Source organism: Malurus melanocephalus, unplaced genomic scaffold, assembly GCF_030028575.1.
Source record: "Malurus melanocephalus ecotype Western Australia unplaced genomic scaffold, MMel_1.1 scaffold_10, whole genome shotgun sequence".
NCBI lineage: Eukaryota > Metazoa > Chordata > Aves > Passeriformes > Maluridae > Malurus > Malurus melanocephalus.
The window spans coordinates 2,992,405-3,014,550 of NW_026623242.1; the positions used below are offsets into that span (position 1 = coordinate 2,992,405).

A 22,146-nucleotide genomic window follows, 5' to 3' on the forward strand; every position below is an offset into this window, starting at 1 on the left:
CAGTATCCTGTTTCTGACAATAAATAGTAAATTCTGACAGCCAATAGTAAATATGTAGGTAAGGGAATAGTRAGAAGGAACATTTTATCATGGAACATTTTATCACTTCTAAATATCTGCACCTTAGTGACTTTTTGAGCTAGATGTGGCATCTTTGAGTTTAAAAGCTCTTCATGGAACTTACATTTATCCAATTACTTTCTGGATCTTTAAATTTTTGGAATTCATTCCCACAAGACATTGCAGATGACAAAGTTTAACTGCATACCATGTGCAAAGAAGAGCTTTTGTGTATTTCTTTGACCCCCCTCCCCCTTTTAATAAAGTCAACTGCTGTTTCCCAATGCTTGCATTTGGAAAATAGTTGTGCTTTAKTAATCTTCTCTACATCACCTGTAATTGGGTACTCATTTTTTCTGCCCTGTGTGCTCCCTTTTTCCAGACTGAGCCATCTAAATAGTATATTTCTGCTTTTGTTGTGTCTTTTTTGGCTGGGGAGGCCTGATGGCATACATCGCTGTGTTTGTGGGTGCACTATGGATTCACACAATAGAATTGTTATTTTTTAGAATTTTTAGTTCTTTCTTAACAGTTATGTTTCATTTGCTTTGTGATAGCTGTCCAGCTAGTGTTTCCATTGGACTGCATGATTATGTGACTGGTCTTTCCTAACAGATAGAGCTCCTTTGCTAGGTGTTTTATTTTTGCATTTGCCATTGTTGAATTTCTGCCAGTTTGAATTCTCTTGCACAWTACCTTCACAAGTAAGAGGGTTCTGCAACTGATATAGTGATGATTAGAACCTGGGATGAAATTGGAACTACATTACTCTTGATACTATGCAAAAAAGCAGAGTGGTAGAATGAGGTTTCCCAAGATGATTTTTAGTCCAGGGGCAAGACAGCGGACAGCTGATTAAGACAAAGAATTGCAGCAAAAAATTCGTAGGCAAAGCTGCAGTGGTCTCAAAGAAGTTTGCATAGACATCCTGAAAGAGCGATAAAGAAGACTAATAATAAAGTATTTTTCTGAGAAATTATCCCTTCTATTGAGTTTAATAAACAGCATGAAAGGAAACATGAAGTGCTTGTTTGGCAGTTTTACWAACAGAGAACAGAGACTGCCAGCTGTTAGCGTGATGGAAGCAGCAGTGAGTGGATAGCTGGTGTGAGAATAATCTGGGGGGAGGGGAAATAAAAGCAAGCAATTTATGGTTCATGTCATAGAGCAAGAATCATGAGGGAAGCTGAGAAAGGGTGATGTGTTTGCCATACAAGTCAGCATTTGTGTATATTCAGTAGGATAAGGGAGTTAAACAGAGTAAGTTGTATGTGTTCTTCTATTTGTCTGCTGTGGTTTGGTTCAGTGTACACTGAGATAATAGGAGCTTCACATGCGTCATTTCCACGCTGAATTGGGTATGAAGTGAGTGGAGGWTGAGTGGAGACCCCAGTGTGACAGGCTACACTGCAGAAAGGAATGCCAGATTATTGTCTTCCAAAGCACTGAAATGCCCGAGCAACTCAGAGATCAGTCTTAGCTAAAACATCATGAAGACCTTGCTTGATATAGTACTCACAAAATAATTATAAACAAAAGCATGTGTTTTTGTTAGTTTACTAACTGGCATCTTAAAAACAAGGAAAAATTGACATTTTTATTTACCTTTCTAGTTCTAGGTCCAATGATTAATTCTGTGACAAGACAGCATGACACTTTGAGTATGACAGAAGCCCTGATGCTGCAGCAGAGGCTAGGAATATTAATGGCCAAATCTAGGTGAGTGATTTTTAATGCTTCCAGTTCCCTAGTTTAATTTCATCCTCATAGCCTTGGTTCACATCTCTCCTTTGAAGCAGCACTGTGGTTCTTGGTTTTCTGAAATATTAATATTAGAACATACTTGAGACAAAATAACAAGGTCACAAGATTGTGTGATTATTGATTACATACAATTTCTTTGTTATTCCTGAGATATAAAGGCTGTGCTTCAAACATCTTCACATGCTACAGCTTTCTTCTTGCAACTCTAGTGATTKTCTTCCCTCCAAACTGTTTTTAAATTTAATGCTTAAGCATTTAAGTTCTGGGTTTTTYAAAAAAGTTTGCAGGCACCTGTATCCGACAAACTTGGTCAGTTATTCCATGCTGAATGCATAGAAACAGCATGCAGCTATGTAGTTCTGTTTGCATTGTGTCAAAACATTTGAGAAGGTCTAAGGCTGGGCTTTGAGTGCCTGCATTTGTTCCTGAAGGCTGCTAGAGGCATATGCAACTACRTTTTATGGATCAGAGTATTCACTGTTAACCTACATTGAGGCTATTGTCACATGTTGCTCTTAATGGCAGGGGATTCTCAGAGTAAATAGGGCAGCAGCAGTAGGCTGACAAGAGCAACGTCTGAACATTACTGTAGTGAGGCAATGTGGGGTGCCAGGGCAGGAAACCAGTATTACTACCTCTGTCTCCTTTYTAAATAGAAGAGGAAGAAGAAACACTGTTAAACAACAATATTAAAATAACAGTGTGTTATATGTGTGAAGACTATTAAAAGTGATCTGTAAGAGTGGACTGATTAATAAAATACAGAACTTCACTATGCCAAAAGAAAAAAACAACWTTTATGTAGCATAGCTTCTCTCTGCAGCAGTAAAAGCAAACAAGCAGTCCCCYCACTTTTCCTCTTGAGTTGGCGAAAAATATGAATATAATGCATATTTTCATGTAATAGCCAGAGATTAAAGAATGTAATCAAATCCGTGATTTTGATTAGATGTCTCGTATTCTGCCTCTTTATGACTGGATTAATTGGAGCGGTGTTGTTACTTCTGCAGGGGATTCTTGGTGGAGATTTATACAGTCTCTAGTGTAGAAGTATCTCTTTTGAGTGGCTTTTCTGATCAAAAGGAGTGGAAGAGGTAGCTCTTCATTGTATTCCTTGCACCTTATTYCTTAGCTGACTAGAATGCTACATGGATACTGCTGCTTCATGCTGATACAAATGCCTGTCTAGAAAACAAGTAATGGTTTTCTTAAGGTGACATTGGATTTTTTCCTCTCTAGTCAGGAGAATTTATCAACCCATTCTGTCTTCTTTCTTCTTGATTTCTAATGTCATACCTCTTATTAATTARTAGCTTTCTTGCAGGACGTTGTCCCATTTTTCCTTCATATAGTGGAAGTTTTAGTTCTTATCCAATGTAAAGATGATGTAARTGTGTAAGTTTTCTTTTGTCAAACTTTCTTGTATTTAAGAAATGTGAGACAATCCCTTCTGCATGGTGGTAGAGGGTGAAAGCAACAAGCTGTGAGACTTCATTCTGTGAACATACACACAAAAATCTTGAATGAAAATATAAAAAATATCAAGTATTTATTTTTGGTTTCATTACYGTAGCCATGCTGTTAGGTGTTACTTGAGTATTTTACTGTTTTATAGCAAATGTGTAGCACAATCCAAATGGAAGTTAATAGAAAWAAAAAAMCACCAAATTTTAAAATACTTGTTGAATATGTTTTTTTTTTCCTTCCCTTGACTTAGATTACATAGTTTGATGTACACTGCTCTATGGCAGATACTCAAAATTGGAAGCACAGAGCATTTCTGCGTGGCTACCAGCACAGGGCTGCCTCCAGGCCTGGAATGCCTCCACTCTGGAGCTGCCYAAAGCCAGGGCAGCATTTCAGGATTACCATGTGAGCTCTTTGTGCTGCCTGTGTCTGGTAATTCCTACAGCCTAGGGCTTCTAGGGGCTTCACTAGTGCTGTGCTGCTGAGCCAGGTTGTGCTCATTTAGATGGAACTGAAATCCAGGTAGTGACCTTGGATGAAAGCCTGGTTTAGGAGATGAAAATCTCACTCGCTACGTGGTTGGGTTTTGTGTTCCCCCATCTGCTACCATGGGAATTAAGGTGACAAATCAAATGAGTCTGTTAGGTAGTAACCTTGGGTTGAATTACTGGTAGGACTTTTAACAGCTTAGTGTTGCCACTCTTTACTGTCAAATCTAAATTAACTTATATTTATAGTATCTATGTTGATTTTATATTATTTATGACTGCAAAATTCATCATGAAGAATTGTATATCAAAGAATAATTTATACTGGATTGTTTTGTTGTTGTTRCTTCATTTTTACTTCAACTAAATGATCCTTTTGTTGGTTGTTCTTTTTTTTCCCTTTAGCGATCAGATGGTTTTCTAAAGAAGTCATGGGTAGCTGTTGTAGCTGTCCAGATAAAGAAACTGTCCCAGATAACCACCGAAACAAGTTCAAGGTACACAAGTGGTGTGTTTTGCTAYRAATTGTTTTGYTTYTTGCAGACTAGATCTGTGATTAAAAAAAAAACCTAATGAAAATAGAGTGCAAATTTCTGAACGGTTGAAATGTTGCAGAGTTGCAGCTACCTGTGGCTTCAGGTTTTTCTTGCCTCTTTGAGAAACCCTTTCTTATCAGTGGTGACAGAAATTCTGTAGATAGGGTAGGCTTTTTAGGACAGTTTTGATCTTCAGGACGGAGAAGCCTGTGATTTTGATTCATCTTTTTTTCAGCTGGTAGATCCCAAGTAAGTGTTGGTTTCTAARTAAATAAGGTTACAGAATTTAGGGAAGGGGTCACTAGCATAAGAGAATAAATAGCTTTTGGAGAAGTATGATTATGAACCTGAATGTGGGGTCAGCAAAAGAAAATTTTAGGACTGCTGATTTTACTTAAAGGTCACTGCTGATTATAGCATTTTGAGAACTTTTGTCCTTACTTGAAGAAATTTTATTTCTAAATGTCCTTTTGTCCCATATATCTCTGGAATTTGTAAGCTTGTAAACACTTGCTCAGGTGCTGAACATGCTAAGCATGAAGTTGTTGAAGTCAGTGACTTTAAATAAACATACCTTTGCATAGTCACACAAGTCAGATTTGCTTCTGTGCTCCAAACTGTCTCTGTGAGTTGACAATGGAATGTAATACTTCCATAGTGAAAAATGATTCATGTGTTGCCTTAGGGCAACAATAAAATGAGCTTTAAAACCATGGGAATTTCTGGAAATGTTTAATATTATCAGTTAAGAAAGCTGRAGGATAAAATATTATTATGTTTGCTTGCACTTCTTGCATTTGACATCACTTTGTGTAACTAGTTCCCTTTTTTCTCTTTGTAGAATTTCTTTATTGTTTGTGTGGGTCACTGATTTAGCAGCGGGGGTGGAGATGAAAGAATGTAATTTGCATAATGAAGAAAATGGGCATAACCTTCAGAGGCAGATGAAACTATTCCTAATTCTTTTCTATAGAAAATGTTTCTATAAGGACTGAAATTAATTCTATAGAGAAAATTTTTTGGTAGTTTTTATTGATTAAGAAAGAATCCCACTAAAAGCATCATTATKAGGCAAAACAGGGGGGAAATATATGTTGTCCAAATTCTATAAAGGATGCAGATGACCTCAAAAACTGGCTTAAAACCAGAAAGAATAAGAGTTAGCTTTCTACACAACTTTTCACACAAGATAACTATAAGGTGTTTGAATTTGTGTTGACTTTAAAAAAGCAGCAAAATATCTAAAACTGTAAGGTGATTCAGCACAGTGCAAGGCTATGCAGGTATGTGAAGAAAACTTTATCTTGAATCATTTACCCTTTCTCATTTCTTTTCTCAAATGTAAGTGGGGTTTTATATGACAAAGCAAATACTTTTTTTTAGAAATGGGGCTCTGAAAGGTTGCGTTATCTGAGGTACGCCTTATCCATTTGGAAATACTAGAACGTGCACATAAAGACAGTTTTAAAAAATATTTAACTTATAAATCCCTTCTAATTTAAACTTCTCATAAGATTTTACAGTAATGGTAGGCAGTRTCATTTGTATTGCTTTTAAATAAGTATTATTTAAATTTTTTAAATTCTGGGTTAGGGTAGACAAGAAACTAGTTTGTTGAGTTCTTTTTTTCTTTTTTTTTAAATGTTCCCTTCAAGGATTGTAACTAATATGACAGCTCAGAGGGAGTGCATCAGTCAAGCATTAGGACTATTAAAAGTGGTGTTGTTTCTCAAAAGAGTAATTACCTAATGCTTTTTCATTTCTTTTTTATAGGTTATTAATGTGGATGATGATGGTAATGAACTGGGTTCTGGCATAATGGAACTTACAGATACAGAACTAATTTTGTACACCCATAAAAGGGATTCTGTAAAATGGCACTACCTCTGTCTCCGTCGCTATGGCTATGACTCAAATCTTTTCTCGTTTGAAAGTGGTCGAAGGTGTCAAACTGGACAAGGTATGTGGAAATGTTGTATATAAAGCTTTGTGGAGATTTATTTGATATTGGAGGATATTTGCTAGTCCTTTGGCGAGAGTTATGAAGGCTGTAGTTCTATATGTGAATGTGGTTTCTAGACAAAAATTACCTTACAAGGAATGGTCTTCTGGTAGAGTGAGAATTTGAGCTGCACATAGTTTTTGGCACTGTAGGTCTGGAGCACTTCAAGTGTTGTGTTTGTATTCTTTTGGTCAACTTAGGAGGTTGTTTTGACAGAGAAATTCTCCTGCCTCAGAGGTTGACWTACTTTCAGGGAGAGGCAGTAGAATTTGAAACTGTGGCAGAATCTCCTCAGAATTCAAAGAACTCTTAAGATTTTAAAAGACTGGAGCACTGATATGAACTGATGTCCCCACCTTATTATTGTCTTCAGTAACACACTTGTGTTTCATCCCCTTCCTAAAGTAAATACCACTTTCATTAATATCAATGACATCAGTCTCAAGTTTTGACATTTCTTTGGATCAAGTGTGTATACTTCAGCTATGCTCAGTTATTTTTTGTGTGGATTTCAGTGGAAAAAGATGGTTACCTTTCCAATATCCAGACCATGCCTGCCTTGGCCAAGGTTGGCTCCCTCTGAGAAGATTCAGGTGTTTCTCTCTTCCCTGCAGCAGTCACCAAGGGAGCAGCTATTTCAGTTGAGYTGTCAGCCTCGTTTTGCATCTTCCTACTGTGAGATAGCTGTGTGTAGTTGGAATTCTTATGCATTCTTATGCTGTGAAATTAAGTTCCAATGTTTTACCAGATTTGTAGCATTTATCAGTGTTCTTATGAATAATTTTAACCATTGAGAAATTTAGACATTGTGGTTTTGTTTTATAATTTCACTGTAAAAAAATAAGGAAAGTAGAAGAACTTGATCGTAAGTAAAGCTAGTCAGTCTTCATTTTCCAAGAGGAGGTTTTTTTTTTAATGACAGTTTAGAAGGCACTCTCAGATCATCTCCGAATAAGAAACTGAGATATTTTCAAGCATCAAACTATACTCCCTACTAAACTAAATTTTCAGAGTTCTTCAAAGAAAGTATAAACTTGGTTTAAGAAAGTATACAACTTTAACAGGTTTTGCAGGTTTAATTTACTGCTTCTTCTAAAGATTGAAATTAAAAACTAAAAATATTTAATTGGAAATACTAATTTGAAGGTTCTTCTCTATAGTCTGTTAGCAAGTCTGCAAAATCTTCCACCAAATCTAATTGACTTCTCTGCTTTCCTTGTAATTTCTTTATTTCAATAAACAAGATTAAGCAGGCTGTGTAAGCAGCAACCCTTTCCTCCCTCTTTTGTTTCTTGCCTTCCTTATGTAATACTAAAATACTGTGAATATTGAGAAAAAGGGAATCTGGCAGAAAATGTTCTMTGCTGCTCTTTTGCAATGGAACATTGTTCCTGAGACTTACAGTGGGTTTTGTGGGCACAGTTGCAAAACTTCATCTTCACTTCATGGGATGACCAAGAAGTTTTTCATTGGAGAATTCCCTGAATACTGCCCAGCAACTTCTTACATTTGTCAGGATTCTTGTTTTTGTTTTCCCTTTAATATTAAGTTACTTCTATTGATAAGTTGTGAGAAACAATGATGGTGAAACATTGAATTTGCTAGGTATTAAAAACATTGAAGACATGTTTTGGGAGCACATCTAACAGATAATTCAGGATATAAAACCTGGATAAATCGATATGTCACCATGTTGTGTGACAGATCACACTGTATTTAATGTGCATGTATTTAAAGGCAGCTGAATTTCTAAGAAGCATACTGGGAACTTTTAAAAGTTGTGAACTTAGATTTGGTTTTTAAATTCTGGTTTTTGTCCATTAAGATTTAAATATCCTGTGTGAATTTTCAGAAATACTTAAAATATTAAACATGGACTATTGTACTTGGCTGGATTACAGGTCAGGGACAGAATAGTAGAAGCTCTAGAGCTGCAGTGTTGCCAACATGGAGTTTATTCAGTGCAGCAGCTGCATGTTAATAGTTGAACATCATTCCTCATACCCCATTTGGTGTATTCCCAGCAGAGTTGTGTGAACWTCTGCCATGTGAAGCATTTCTGGTGGTTCTGATCTGTCATGGTTCTGCGTCCCTAAGTAAATACATGATGATAGTAATTGCCAGCATATTCACATAACTGCACGTACAGTGCAGAGGTAGCTACATAGGTAGGTAGTTTTCAGTAAAGAGTGTTTTAAGGTTGTAATACTCAAAAAAATGAGCACCTGCACCCACGTTTAACAAGCATGTCAACTTTAACTTCATGCTTTCAATGGAAGAATAATCCAAAGCTGCRACTTTGCTGGTGAGGGTAAGTTGGGACACTCCCTGCTGTTCAAAGGCAAAGTGGCACAATACACACGCAAAATACATGGTATTGCTGCTAACTTTGTGTTTTGTGTCTATCCTTTAGCCTAAAGCAATTAGTTTGTTACTGTCCGTTTCACACAGTTTGTCTTACTAGTTTTCCATTTTAGTCTTCTTAAAGAAACTAAACCTTTACCCAGTGTTTAAATCTTTTTCTGTTGTGCGGGTATCTTATTTTTATGGTAGTTTATAGAAATCTGATTTAGGAAATATGACTAGCAACACAATAGTTTCATTTAATCTTTTTTTAAATATGTATTTATACAGCAGGTATCCCTTTTATCAGCTTAAAAAAGAAAAAATGTCTTGTTTTTTTCCCCCCTCATGTAGCACTCAAAACTTAGTTTTGCTCTTAACTGAATCAGTTTTCTGTTCTAAATTAACTTTTGGTGCATGGGAACCTTATTCCTYTGTTAGATAACCATTTAAAAGGTTTTCAGGGTAATTTTGTGTATTTCAGGGCAATAAAAGTTTCGTAACCCCTTTTCTTCTTTAACAGGTATTCATTGTGGATTCCAGTTCTATTTGTTGAAAGTTATATATCTTGTAAGGCATGTTTCTTATTTACAGGATTTTGATTTTTGTTTTGGTGTATTTGTAGGAATTTTTGCCTTTAAGTGYGCCCGGGCAGAAGAGCTATTTAACATGTTACAAGAGATAATGCAGAATAATAGCATAAATGTGGTAGAAGAACCAGTAGTAGAAAGGAATAATCACCAAACTGAGTTAGAAGTACCAAGAACCCCTCGAACACCTACCAGTAAGTATGGTTCTACTGTCAGGTGACATACCTGAACATAATGTGGTATTTAGCTGAAAATAGCATTTGGTTTGCATTTAATCTTTAGRTAATTAAAAAGAAATCCAATTTAAAGTTAAGAGGATAATTATCAGTAATGCATTCTCTTGAGGTACTTGCTGAGAATTATCTTCAAAAATAAGTTTTGGGAACTTTGTTGTTGCATAGGAACACTTAAAAATACACCTATTGAATTACTTTATTATATATAAACATGCTTTACCTGTAGCATTTCTGAGAAATGTTAATGTTGGGCAATGTTCCAAACTTTTTATTAGGGAAAAAAATACTGTTAAAATCACATGTGCAGTGGCTTTGGAATCTTTCTTTTGCTTTGAGTAGATGGATGGGTGAGTGAAGTATTTACTTAAAATCTCCTGGTATTTTTGAAATCCTAGGCAGAGGGTCTGATATCTGAAACAAAGAATTCCAGTTTATTGATAAGGTTGGAGAGACGGAAGCTTAGGTAAATGAGTCTCTGTCAGGGGGAGATGTTAATGGTAGAAAGAGAAGTTGGATAGGGATTTTACTGGGAGGACTGTGGTGTGTAATACACCTGGGTTTCAGTGGTTGCTTCAGAAATGTGTTCCAGTAAATACTGGAATGCTGTTCCTTTGCATTTCCTTCCTCCAAACAAAATTGAGCTTTGTGAATATTTAATTCTGATTTACATATTTTAATTTMTCTTTTGAGACTTACACTTAATATATAAAGTATCTTACTCATATACAGTAAAATGTTCTATTTTAATATGGTTTTGCCTGTTTTCTAATTGAATCAGCTCCTGGGTTCAATGCACAAAGTTTACCTAATGGCTATCCCAGATACCCATCTTTTGGAGATGCTTCATCACATCCTTCCAGCAGACATCCTTCTGTTGGCAGCGCACGCCTCCCCTCTGTCGGTGAAGAATCAACACATCCTTTACTTGTAGCGGAGGAACAAGTGGGTGCTTTTTTCCCCTCATACAATTTCGGTTCTACATTACCTCAGATTTTTCTAATGATTGTTCTATAGGCTTTTGTGTATATGATTTTCAGTATCAGGTGTAATGTGTTTCTACAGTATTTTAGCTGCCTCAGAAAAGTGATTACATTGCCTCTTTAAAATGATACTTTGTAGAAGAGCTTGCAGAGGAATTAATATTTATATTAATATTAATAAGTTGTAGAAAATATATATTTGCATTATGCTATTTKCAAAAATTTTATTAATTATTTAAAAACATGAGTAATTGTACATCCTAATGAGAGATCCTGGTCAAAAAGCTCCTTTATATGTAAGTCTTCTATTTGCCAAGTAGAAATCACAGAATAATTTAAATTAGAAGGGACCTCTGGTCCTCTAGATCAAAGTTTTAAATTAGATACAGCTGCACAGAGCCTTGTCCTGGTTGTGTTTTGAATACTACAGGCGAGGGGATTCCACAGAATCTGAGCCATGTGTTCCTGTGTGTCACCACCTTTGTTGTGAAATAATTTCTCCCTAATATGTAATCAGATTTTTTCCTGTTACTGGTGTCCGCTGCCCCTTAGCCTTTTGCTGAACTTTGCCAAAAMGTTCTGTCTTTGATCAATCTGTTAGGTAGTTGAAAACAGCTCTTAGGTGGTTCCCTGGCCTTCCCTTCAAATAGAACAAGGATGGTGTCCTCAGCTTCTCCTTGTATGTCACATGCTCCAGCTCCTCTAGTCATGGCCCTCCACTGGACTTGCTCCAGTATGGTGATATCTGTCTTGTACTGGGAGCTCAGATCGAGTATCACAAGGGCTGAATTGATGGTAATCATCACTTGCCTTAACTTACAGCTGTGCTATTGTTAACACAAACCAGTGCATGTTTAGTTTTCATCACTGCAAGATCACACTGCTGACTCACATTTGATTTTCCATCCACCTGGACCCCTGATGTTTTACTGTAAGGCTGTTTTCAATCAATTGGTATCTAGTCTGTACTGCTGGTGTTTCMTACCAAGCACTGGACTTTGTATTTGCTGTTTCTGAACTTCATAAGGTTTCTATGAGGTTGAATCCCCAGGCTCTTGAGACCCTGTCGGTGGAAGCTCTACCAGTCTGGATAGGCTGAAAACTTTCTCTCATCATTCAGGTTGCTGATGAAAATGATAATGTCATGTGGTTTAGGAGGACTTTCATGTGTGACAAAAAAAGTGTTGGAAACCAGGGAAGGTAACCAACCAGAGCAGAGTCCAGTGAACTATCTTGTGGGAAAGGATTTGTTAGGAGCTGCCACAGAAGAGCTCAGGTGTTATTGTTGCAGTTATTGAATAGTAAATGAGTTAAAAAAAATCAGTGTAGGAGTCAAGTGAGCTGGTGAATAACACTTACCTTGTAGACCTTGACAGAGAGGTTGGTATGACTCTGCTGTAAAATACTGCTTTTGCTGTTTGGGTATCCAGACATAGAATTAAAATTAGGAGAAGGAATCCAKTCTTTCCCAGTTAGCCTTGTATTGATCCTCTGTGCGAAATTGGAGGGATAATTTAGGAGTGTATTTCTCCCCTTCTTAGTGATGCAGGGTGCCAACTCCTGCTTCTTTTTAATTCTGGGTGCTACACTTCATACAGGATTTTCTATTTTCTTTTTGAGCTCCTGTTATTAGGAGGCTATTGGCTCTTGAGGGAAGAATGGACTGTACTTCCCATAGATCCAACCTCTCTGTTTATTGGTGGAATAGTACACAAGTCAAGAGCCTGAGGGTTTTCTATGCTATGGTTTTTTTGTTTTGTTTTGTTGGGGGTTTTTTTTTAGGTGAGGATTTTATTGTTTGTTTGGATGGGGTTTTTTGTGGGTTTTTGTTCGGGTTTTTTGTGTTTTGATTGTTGGGTCTTGTCTTGTTGGGTCTTGTTGGGTTTTGTTGGGTTTTGTTAGGTTTTGTTGGGTTTTGTTTTGTGGACAGTAAATTTTCTTTGCGGTGTGGAAGGTATGAACATAAACTTAGCCAAAGTAATTGTCGCTGGTAAGGGACAACAAAGTAGAGCTCTCACTGATCTGCCCAGGTGAAGCTGGAGCAGCCCAAGGCTGCCTCGATCAGTGCCAAGACCCTGAAAAGCTAGAACTAGAGCACAAATGAGATAAAACATWAAATAAAAATAATAATATATAAATTCTATTATTTTTTTTAAAGAACACTAACATAACTAATAACAAAATTTCAGGGAAAAAAAACTAAAATTTATTACAGTTCAGCAAAATGCGAGAGAGGTGACTTTTGCTTTTAAACACCTGCCATCCCAAGTTTTTCTCTTCAGGTATTTTGTTTAGAAAAGTGGGGAGTTAAAAAGCTAATAAATTTAGAAGTGGGGGGGAAAGGCACAATAACATTTGAATTTCTTTTTTTCTTCCCCTTTTAGGTGCACACTTACGTAAACACTACTGGAGTACAAGAGGAAAGAAAAAATCGATCAAGTGTGCATGTGCCACTGGAATCAAAGTTTTCAAACACTGAAACAACTAAAGTGAAAGAAGATCAGATGTGTACTGATGATAGAGATGCTCAGGTTCTCTTGGAGCCTGAAGGAGTGAAGTTTGTTTTAGGACCAACACCTGTTCAAAGGCAGTTAATGGAAAGAGAGAAACTGGAACAACTTGGAAGAGATCAAGTTAGTGGYAGCAACACAAACAACACTGAATGGGACACTGGGTATGACAGTGATGAACGTAGAGAGACACCATCTGGTAATAAATTGGTGTATGAAAATATAAATAGGTTATCAATCCCTAGTGCCTCAGGGGTCAGGAGAGGTCGCTTGACATCAACCAGTACCTCAGATACCCAGAACATTAACAACTCTGCTCAGAGGAGAACCGCGCTGCTGAACTACGAGAACTTGCCATCATTGCCTCCTGTTTGGGAAGCCCGCAAGCTAAGCAGAGATGAAGATGACAGTTTAGGACCAAAGACCCCGTCTCTGAATGGCTACCACAATAACCTAGATCTAATGCATAACTACGTCAATACAGAGAATGTAACAGTACCAGCAAGTGCTCATAAAGTAGAATTTACACGACGTCGGGACTGTACCCCAACAGTCTTTAACTTTGACATTAGGCGTCCAAGTTTAGAACACAGGCAGCTCAACTATATACAGGTTGACTTGGAAGGTGGCAGTGACTCTGACAACCCTCAGACTCCAAAAACCCCCACCACTCCACTTCCGCAAACTCCAACCAGGCGCACAGAGCTGTATGCTGTGATAGACATTGAAAGAACTGCTGCTATGTCAAGCTTGCAAAAAGCACTGCCCCGAGATGATGGTACTTCTAGGAAAACTAGACATAACAGTACTGACCTGCCTATGTGAGCCTGGGGAGCATTGAATCATTTGCACCTTTTGTGAAGTTTATAAAATTGAAGATGCGAGTACTTTGCATTTCTTAACACTAACGCCTTTTATAGACTAATAGAACTTTGTCTGCATACTTCATGTACTTGTCTAACTAAAGGGAATTAATGTAGAGCAAGTATTCATTTTAGGTAACACTATTTCATTCTACAGTAGAAGTAATTACTGCATAGCAGCATCACCACCTTTCACAGTGCCTCTTTAATTGATTAGAATCTGAGTGACATGCCAGTTTTGAATTTATAAATATTCTGGTCTGGTGCCTATACTCATTAATGGCATTTATAACACTTTTAAAAGCCTCTTGATATGTGCATTATTAGCAGGTAAACCTCATCTTTCATTACATGTATCTTACATTCGTTCCTCATTGAAGTGGTTCCTCCAGAATGAAATGTAATGTAATGCGTTAATTCACTCAGTTTGATATACACAAGATATATTGGTTCATCTCAAGGAATATAAACACCACACCTTTTTTGTCTGTGGGCAAGAAGGCCTCTAATKCCTGGCAGTTTTCTTAACTTGTGTGATATTTGAGAGGTCACATTGACGGTTGTTGATCAGAGCTATAAACACATAAAAAACCATCCTTAAGCTCCTTCCACTGGAATAGAATTCCAAGTGACATATCAAGTTCCCTGTGAAATCTGACAAAATTTTAATTTATCAGAGTTTTGGGGTTTTTGTGAAGGAATTCACAGGTGGGCTGTATGAATTAGGACTCTTTTGTCATTTCTTAGTTCAGTGTGCCTTCCCTTCTTTGCATTTTTGTGTTTCCTTTTTATTTGTTCCATAATGTCTTGTTTTAAAAGTCAGAATTTTGTACATAGCTTTAATTGTTCAGGATCATCTATGTATTTGTCTTACTCTTGGCATTTGACAAAGAAAGACTCTTGAAGGTCAAATGGTTGTCTTCGTCCAGTGTTCTACTTTTTTATGCCTGACAGAAATATCCCAGCTCTCCAGCAGCATGCATTATTGCACAACTGGAAAGGTTTATTATGCAGTTATTGTCTTCCTCTAAATATCAAACACAGATTACACGGGAGGCAGGGTACTGGACTCGATAGTTTTTTATAGAAAGTTGTACGTTCTAGCAATGTGCATTCATAGGTGATAGTATAATTTAGAAAGATATGTAGTAAATTATCTGAAGGTAGTATTATCTATGAGCATACTTTTTTCCTTTTGCAGTTGATGAATTCGGTTACAATGATGGCTGCTCAGTGTTACAGGTACATCCAGGTAGAATGTTGTTTTTTGAATATGCCAGATGCACTCTTAGAAGTGTTGTTTTTTTAATTAATACTCTGATTAATCTTAGAATTCTGGCAGTATTGCAAGTGCACCTTGGTACTAGCAGCAGAAGAGATTGCTCTTGATCCTGTGATTGCAAAGGAACTGACACTGGTGTGAACTGGTATGATGTAAAATAACCCTTGAACTGTGAGGAAAAACATGCAARAAAAGCCATTTGGAGATCTGAAAAAGCATTAAGGGTCTCCATGCAATAATTGAATCAATGTTTTATAAAAACCAAACTACAGTTGTTTTCCATCTTTTAAATTGGTGTGTGTTTCTGTTCCTCCAATTTTTTATCTTTGGTCTTCTCTCATTTAGTAGTGGCAGCAGTAGTAGCACCTGAAATACATGTCTCTTGCCACACCATTAGATGGTATCAGGCAACCTTTTCACTCCGACTTTTATTATTCTTTACACACTATGGTACTGAAATACCAGATGGACAGAGAACATAATTTGCTGAAGTAAAAGTTGGGAGTCTTTGAGACCACTGTGAGGAACTTAAAAGAGATTTTTTTTTTAAACCCTAAATAATGATTTTCATGGTCAGTCTCTTCATACTCTTGTGATGGACTCACTGACTTGTGGGAAGACCTTGGTAYTCAAGAAGCTAAAGACTACCTGGAGCTAGGCATTTTAATGGTCTGCATTCTCTACCTGACAGGAGGTTGTAGCCAGGTGGGCATTGGTCTCTTTTCCCAGTCAACCARTGACAGGACAARAGGACATAGTCTGAAGCTGTGCCAGGTAGATGTTAGCAAGAAATTCTTCACAGAAAGGCTGACGAGGCATTGAAGTGTGCTGCCCAGGGAGGTGCTGGAGTCACCTGTCCTGGAGGTGTTTAAGGAAAGGCTGGATGTGGCAGCTGGTGCCATGGTCTCATTGACAAGGTGGTGTTCGGTCATAGGTTGGACTCAATGATCTCAGAGATCTTTTCCAAGCCTACTGATTCTGTGATTCTGTAACTGCTCCCTCACATATTTGCTATTGCCTCACCTTATGATATGGACCTCCTGGTCTGTACTGAAGAGAAATTACCATGTATTGCAAAATACTTACTGGGTTAATAATTCTGRTGTGATTCTTGTTCTTAGCATATAGCTCACTTAAATTTGTGAGCTGAACTAATGCTTCAGTATGTGTTTTGAAGCAAACRTGTTTGTTCTAGCTAGCTGGTTAAAATATATGGTCCTCAGCTCTACAGTTTGGACTAATTAACTGGACTCTTCAAACACACCTGTGAGGCAGGGAGGTAATAATATTCTTAACTGCTAAATAGGGAAACAGAGGCTTTGGGTAGATCATAAGTGACCTGCTGAAATTTCAACAAGCAGCCATATCCCTCCTTAGTTTCAGCACACTGTCCTATGCATTTATTCTGAATTGTCTCAGATAAAAAGAATGGTCTAAGCAATTTTTTATGTTGTTTCAAGTTTTACAATGTATTCTTAGCTCTGGTCTCCAGAATTAAGAACATACTGAAATTTCAAATGTCTGTAGCCTTAATTATATTAACAAATCCGATTACATATTTTCCAGGACTAATTTTTAACCCATTACATTTTACAGGTGGAATAATGCTTTCTTGTTTTGTGTACGCTGCAAACATCCTGGGTAGTCCCTGTGACCCACACTATTCATCTTTAGCATTCCTTATTTTCTGCCCCTTGAAGTAGATGCAGTTGCAATGCACTTTACCCTTTGAGACTTGGTAAATATTTTTTCAATTCAGTCTCTTTTAAAGGCTGTGATGTTAGATTTAGTGTCTGTAATCTAGGATTCAGTTTTCAGCTGAAATCTCTCCATGGTATTTAGTTCATATTTATTTTGGGCCCACAGGTGTATAGACTGAGAAACTAGAAATATGTAACCATTTTCYTTAGTAAATGTGGCATGTTAAGTTTACATAAACTAGGTCCTGTGAAATGGTAGCATCTCCATCCATTCTACTTTTCATCCATAATGTGCAGTTGGTTGCTGCCCTTCAAGCACATTTGACRAGGGAAAGCCTTTAACTGTAGGTATTCCTTTAGTGCAATGATTTGGGAAAGACATTACTGTATCTTCTAAACAAGGAAGCTGAGATGTTAAAGAATATGAAACAGTGACCAAAGTACATAATAAAGATTGTGCTAGAAATACAGGGAGTGAGAATTTAATTCATTGTTATATCAGGAAAACAATCTTTTCCTCAAAATCATGTCAGAAGGAGGACCAATTGTGTTAATTGTTGTGGTGTTTTTTGCTGACTTCCTAAAACAATACTGAAAAAGACCATTCTGAAAACCTTGACACTCRTTAGAAGATCTTTTGTTTCCCCCAATATGTTTTGCATTTGACAGGAGTTGAATCTGATGGTATGCATTGAAGCACTATTTCTGTTAAAGTCTGCAAAACTTTTATAGAAAATAGAAGTGTTGAAATACACTTCAAATAATATGAATTTTGTATAATAAATAGATAAAATGTATCCCCCCCACCCTGCCACCCCAATGTTTGGATATTTGTGTGTATTTRCGCCTCGGACTAGGGCTTGGGTGTAAAAAGGATCATGAAAATGTGTAAACTGTACTAAGTCCAAACCAGAGTCAAAACAGGACTGCTTTTTGTAGGTGACAGACTAGCAGTTGATTATGCTGTATTGTCTCACAATCTGGCTGTTCTTGTTTTGTTTTATATTTAACCACTTATCAGTGAGCGAGATTCAGGAGAGAGCAGRTTGTTCTTTTTCATTGTCAGTGAAGTGAAAATGGAAGTTCTGATTAATGTCAGTTACTCTTTTGAGCATATAATGATGTATCTGATTTGGATGCCTATTTCTAAGCAGTATTCCTTGCTTCATGTAAGGTGAGATCAATGGYGAAATTCCATTTCTGCACTGTACTAATTTATTTAATGGCTGCAAATAAGACRAAACTAATGGAATAGGAACTAGTAGTGGACTTAAATCTGAAATTCTCCTGTTTCCCCTAAAGGGGTTTGGTCCTTCATTGTCATAGAGTTAGGTATTTTTGGAATTTAATGATATGGTCTTTCCCATCTCTTCCTTGGGGTAGCAATTCAGGCATTTATATTTGACAGTATTTACTTAATATAAACCTAAGTTCATTTATTGTATCTTTATTTTTAATTAATATACACTCCAAGAAAAAAGAATCCAGAAGAAATTCCACCACAAAAAACTGCGTTAAGATGGAGTCAGGTCTGCTGATGTCCTTCTTACACAGCATATGAAAAAGGAAGTCATGAGATGAGGTTTTTTTCATGGTCTTTAGGAATTACTTCCTCTTTTGGACAAGATAAGTGAATCAGAAGGAAAAAAAAAAGTTATGTAGCATCTGCAACTCTGACCATGTATACATTATTTCTTGTGGTACTGTGCTGTAAGGTATGTGACTAAGTCTGTCAGATGTCTTATGAGGATATTTTGCTAACGTGGTGTTTACTCCAGATTAACGCAGTATTTTGTTTGGAAATATGTAGGTGTACAGATAGAATATGAGAAATAAGGTTGATGAAACAAGTGTTGGACATTTCTATATTTTTTTATGTTATGAAGGGCATTTTTGAAATTTCTCTTGCAGTTTTAGTAATTATTTAGTGTGGTAATATACATATATTGTGACAATGTTTTCTGCTATATCCATTACTTCGGTGTAATTCTATTTTATGTAGAAAATATGTGTATATACAAAGGAGATTACATAAAAACTATGATGAAAAAATAGGCTCAAGCCCTTCAGAACAGGGACCATCTTCCTCCATGTCTGCAAAATACTAAATGCCTTGGGGTCCCAACCAGAGCTCTGATCTGAGACCTGTAGTAACCGAATTGCCAAGTGAGGAGCATGGGGGAAGCAGCTCCTCTGCTTTCCATGAGAAGCCTTGGTACAAAAGGTGCCATGAAGCTCACCCTGCCAATCCCCAGTGCTGGCACTGTGCTGTGTACAGCTGTTCCCAAAAACACCTGCCAAATGACCTGAGAGTGCAAAATCCATCTGTCCTTTGCTCCGTAGGAAAGGAAACCTGACAAGGAGCTTTGATGTCTTGAAGAAATCTTCCTTGTTGGCAGGGTGACTTTTTCAGAGCTTGTTTGGCCCACATGCAGTGTCATTTGAAGTTGAACAAATTATTTGTGTTGACTTCAAGAGCCACTGGATGTGCTTCTGCAAGATCAAGTTCTGCTGACATAACAGCTCTGTTACACCTGAGGACCTGGTTGGTCAGGTTCTTCMGGAATTGTCTAAAAAGATGTAAAAATATAAATATATTTAATGACATGTACTGAAAAATCCTATTTGTTGTGGTCAGAGTTCAGATAATTATGGGAATTTTGGTTTCCTAGTCATACTTGCATATATCTTGGTTTAACTATTATGTATGAAAGAGGAAGTGATTCTAAAATGTGTGAAAGATCAGGATTACACCTGTTTTTTAATGGTCATGTTATTTAGGAATGGATGTCAGCGAATTTAACTCCATRTTAATGCAGTTTTTTTGCATTGGAATATGTGTATATCATACACCCACATTTTATATATAATATATTATATATTTGGTACTAACTTTGTATTTTGAAATTTTGCCAAATGGTGAACACAGATGTTCTCACTTGTAAGACTTTGGTACTTAATAATTGAATGTATAAGAAATGTTCTGGTATGAGAGGAAAGAGTGTTGTATGGTGTCCCACAGTCCAGATGGCTCGACCAGCAGGCACGTTGCCTTTTTCACATCTGGCTTCATTGCAGCATCACCTTTGGTCTCCTGGAAAGCAGTCTGTGTCCCAGCCCAACTGCAGGCCAGCTGCACACCGCGCTAGCATCAAAGCTGACTGGTAGTAGTGATACAATAGTCACCAGTGTGCCACAAATGCATTTATTAAATGCAGAAATAGACATTTCTACAAAGGCCAAAATCTTATGTTGTATGTTCCTTTCTTGTCATTACATTGTATCATATTGTAAGATTATTGTATGTCCTAATTTGCATTATAAAATGTTTTTTCCTACTTAAAGGCATAAATATAGCAACTTTGTATAAAGGTAGCTTTCTAGATTTTTATTTCTTTTATATAAAAAAGTCTAAACAGAGGGAGTACCATTGCCAAATTGTTTATAAAATTTCAAGTAATTTTCCCTGTTTAATGAATTTGTTTTTACAAACATTCCGTATTTCTTATACTATGCAGAAAGAGTGTATTTTTATGCCATTCCACATCAATCCTAAAAAAATAATTTCACTTATTTTAAGCTGTCATTATTGAGAAAGCTTACCAAATGTGCATTTCAAAAAAATGTGTTATGTATTATGACGTTTTTCCCCTTACCAGTGCCAACTTCATTTGGAAAAAAAAAAAAAACAAAAAAAAACTGTAGCATGGCAATAAACTATTGATTTTACATTAAAAATTCTCTGTGGGTTACTTCAGTAGTTTGCATGTTAGTCACTGTATTGTGTTTTGCTTGTATAACCTTTTTTGCTTTTCTCTAAATCATTGCTAGAAGTACCTATCTCTGCTCGCTTCTCTGCCTCCATATTCCACTCATTACTCACTAGTAAAAAAAACCCCAAAACTAATCATGGTCTACTGAAGTCTGTAAGTTTGTCTCTTGTTAAGCTTTTGTTTAATTTCTGCTGGTTTTCTGTCCCAGCGTTGTCATGCACATAAATTGAGACTGATTTTTTTTTTTAAATGAGTCACTTTTTTCCTTCACATGCAGTGCATCTTGAAAAATTGCCCTTGGCACAACAGAAGTGAGGGCACTGCACAGCTGAGAGAGGCAGGAACCCAGAACTAGCATGGCTGCTGTGTTCTTCCTATTCTGGTGTCACTATTTTTACACATTATAAATCATAGCTTAACAATGATCAAAAGCCTCTTAAACCAAATTTACTAAATTGCCATAATAAATTTTTGGGAGCATTGCATCTTTCAAAGGCCATAACTTGCGTAAGTCTGATGAACTTTCACATTTGCTCCTACTGAGGTGAGTTGGGAAAAAAAATAGTTTAAATGAATAATTACTTCAGTGCAAATCTTTATGAATGCTGTGATTCTGAGAGAGAAGCTGTTAACATTGTTTTAGGTGGATTATTTGCCCTAGCCAAAACTTAAAAACTTTTCTGCATAACTATGAGAAAAACTAAAGATATTTAAATTAAATTAGTAGTCTAGTTTTCAGAACAGAGTTGGGGAGGGAAGCGTATCTAACTCTGTGAAGAAAACAGAACAAAAAGCCTGAAGTACTCAGGAACTAATACTAGCCAGGTATTGAAATACAATTAGCAACGGAGGTGAGAGTTGGCAGTGTTTTAGTCACATTCTTTTTTGCCGTCTCCATTGTGATGGATTTCTGTCTTCGGCCACTTTGAATCTAAAACAGCTTTGCATATGTCCCAAGAGTTTAGTATCTGGCAGCAAAAAGAGGGTTACTAGCTGGAATTAATTCTTGAGGATGAGTCATGTAAAATAATACAGGTTGKTTTTGTTTTGTTTTTTTWAMMWWAMCMRGKTTTTTTTWTWWAAAAAACCCCMWTTTTTTAATAAAAAATATAAAAKAATTAGTTTTTTTAATATAACTTGTGTAGAGGAAAAGCAGTGAAAAAGCAAGGCTTCCGTGTTATCTCACACTGGCTGCCAAGGGAATAGTTACCAAATTTTCAATATCGAAATGCAGAGCGTATTGAGTGGGATTATGCTGCAGCCCTCCCGTTCAGTTTTTAACTGGCGACACAGTCTAAGAACAGCCACCTGGGATGGTCTGTCAAGTGCACTGGAGGTCAGAAACAGTAACTAAAAATACTTTTAATCTGAGAATTCACCATCAGGAATGTCACAGAACCGCAGAATCATAAAACAGTTTTGAGTTGAAAGGGACATTAGMAACCATCCATCTCCAAACGCCCAGCTATGGGCAGAGACATCTTTCACTAGCCCAGATAGCTCATAGCCCCACCCAACCTGGCCTTGGACGCTGCCAGGGATGGGGCACCCA

At 36.9% G+C, this 22,146-nt stretch overlaps 1 protein-coding gene across 1 annotated transcript in view; it reads left to right on the forward strand.

The window, feature by feature from the left end:
* Window positions 1-20,508, forward strand: part of FRS2 (fibroblast growth factor receptor substrate 2) — a 48,437-nt gene extending 27,929 nt beyond the window's left edge. The window contains exons 2-7 of the mRNA XM_057377616.1: window positions 1,674-1,779; window positions 4,185-4,276; window positions 6,089-6,275; window positions 9,286-9,444; window positions 10,265-10,428; window positions 12,851-20,508. Coding sequence (XP_057233599.1) covers window positions 4,211-4,276; window positions 6,089-6,275; window positions 9,286-9,444; window positions 10,265-10,428; window positions 12,851-13,801 — 1,527 coding nt within the window. The 5' untranslated portion in view covers window positions 1,674-1,779; window positions 4,185-4,210 and the 3' untranslated portion in view covers window positions 13,802-20,508. The remainder of the gene's footprint in view (window positions 1-1,673; window positions 1,780-4,184; window positions 4,277-6,088; window positions 6,276-9,285; window positions 9,445-10,264; window positions 10,429-12,850) is intronic.
* The last annotated feature ends 1,638 nt before the right edge of the window (window positions 20,509-22,146 follow it).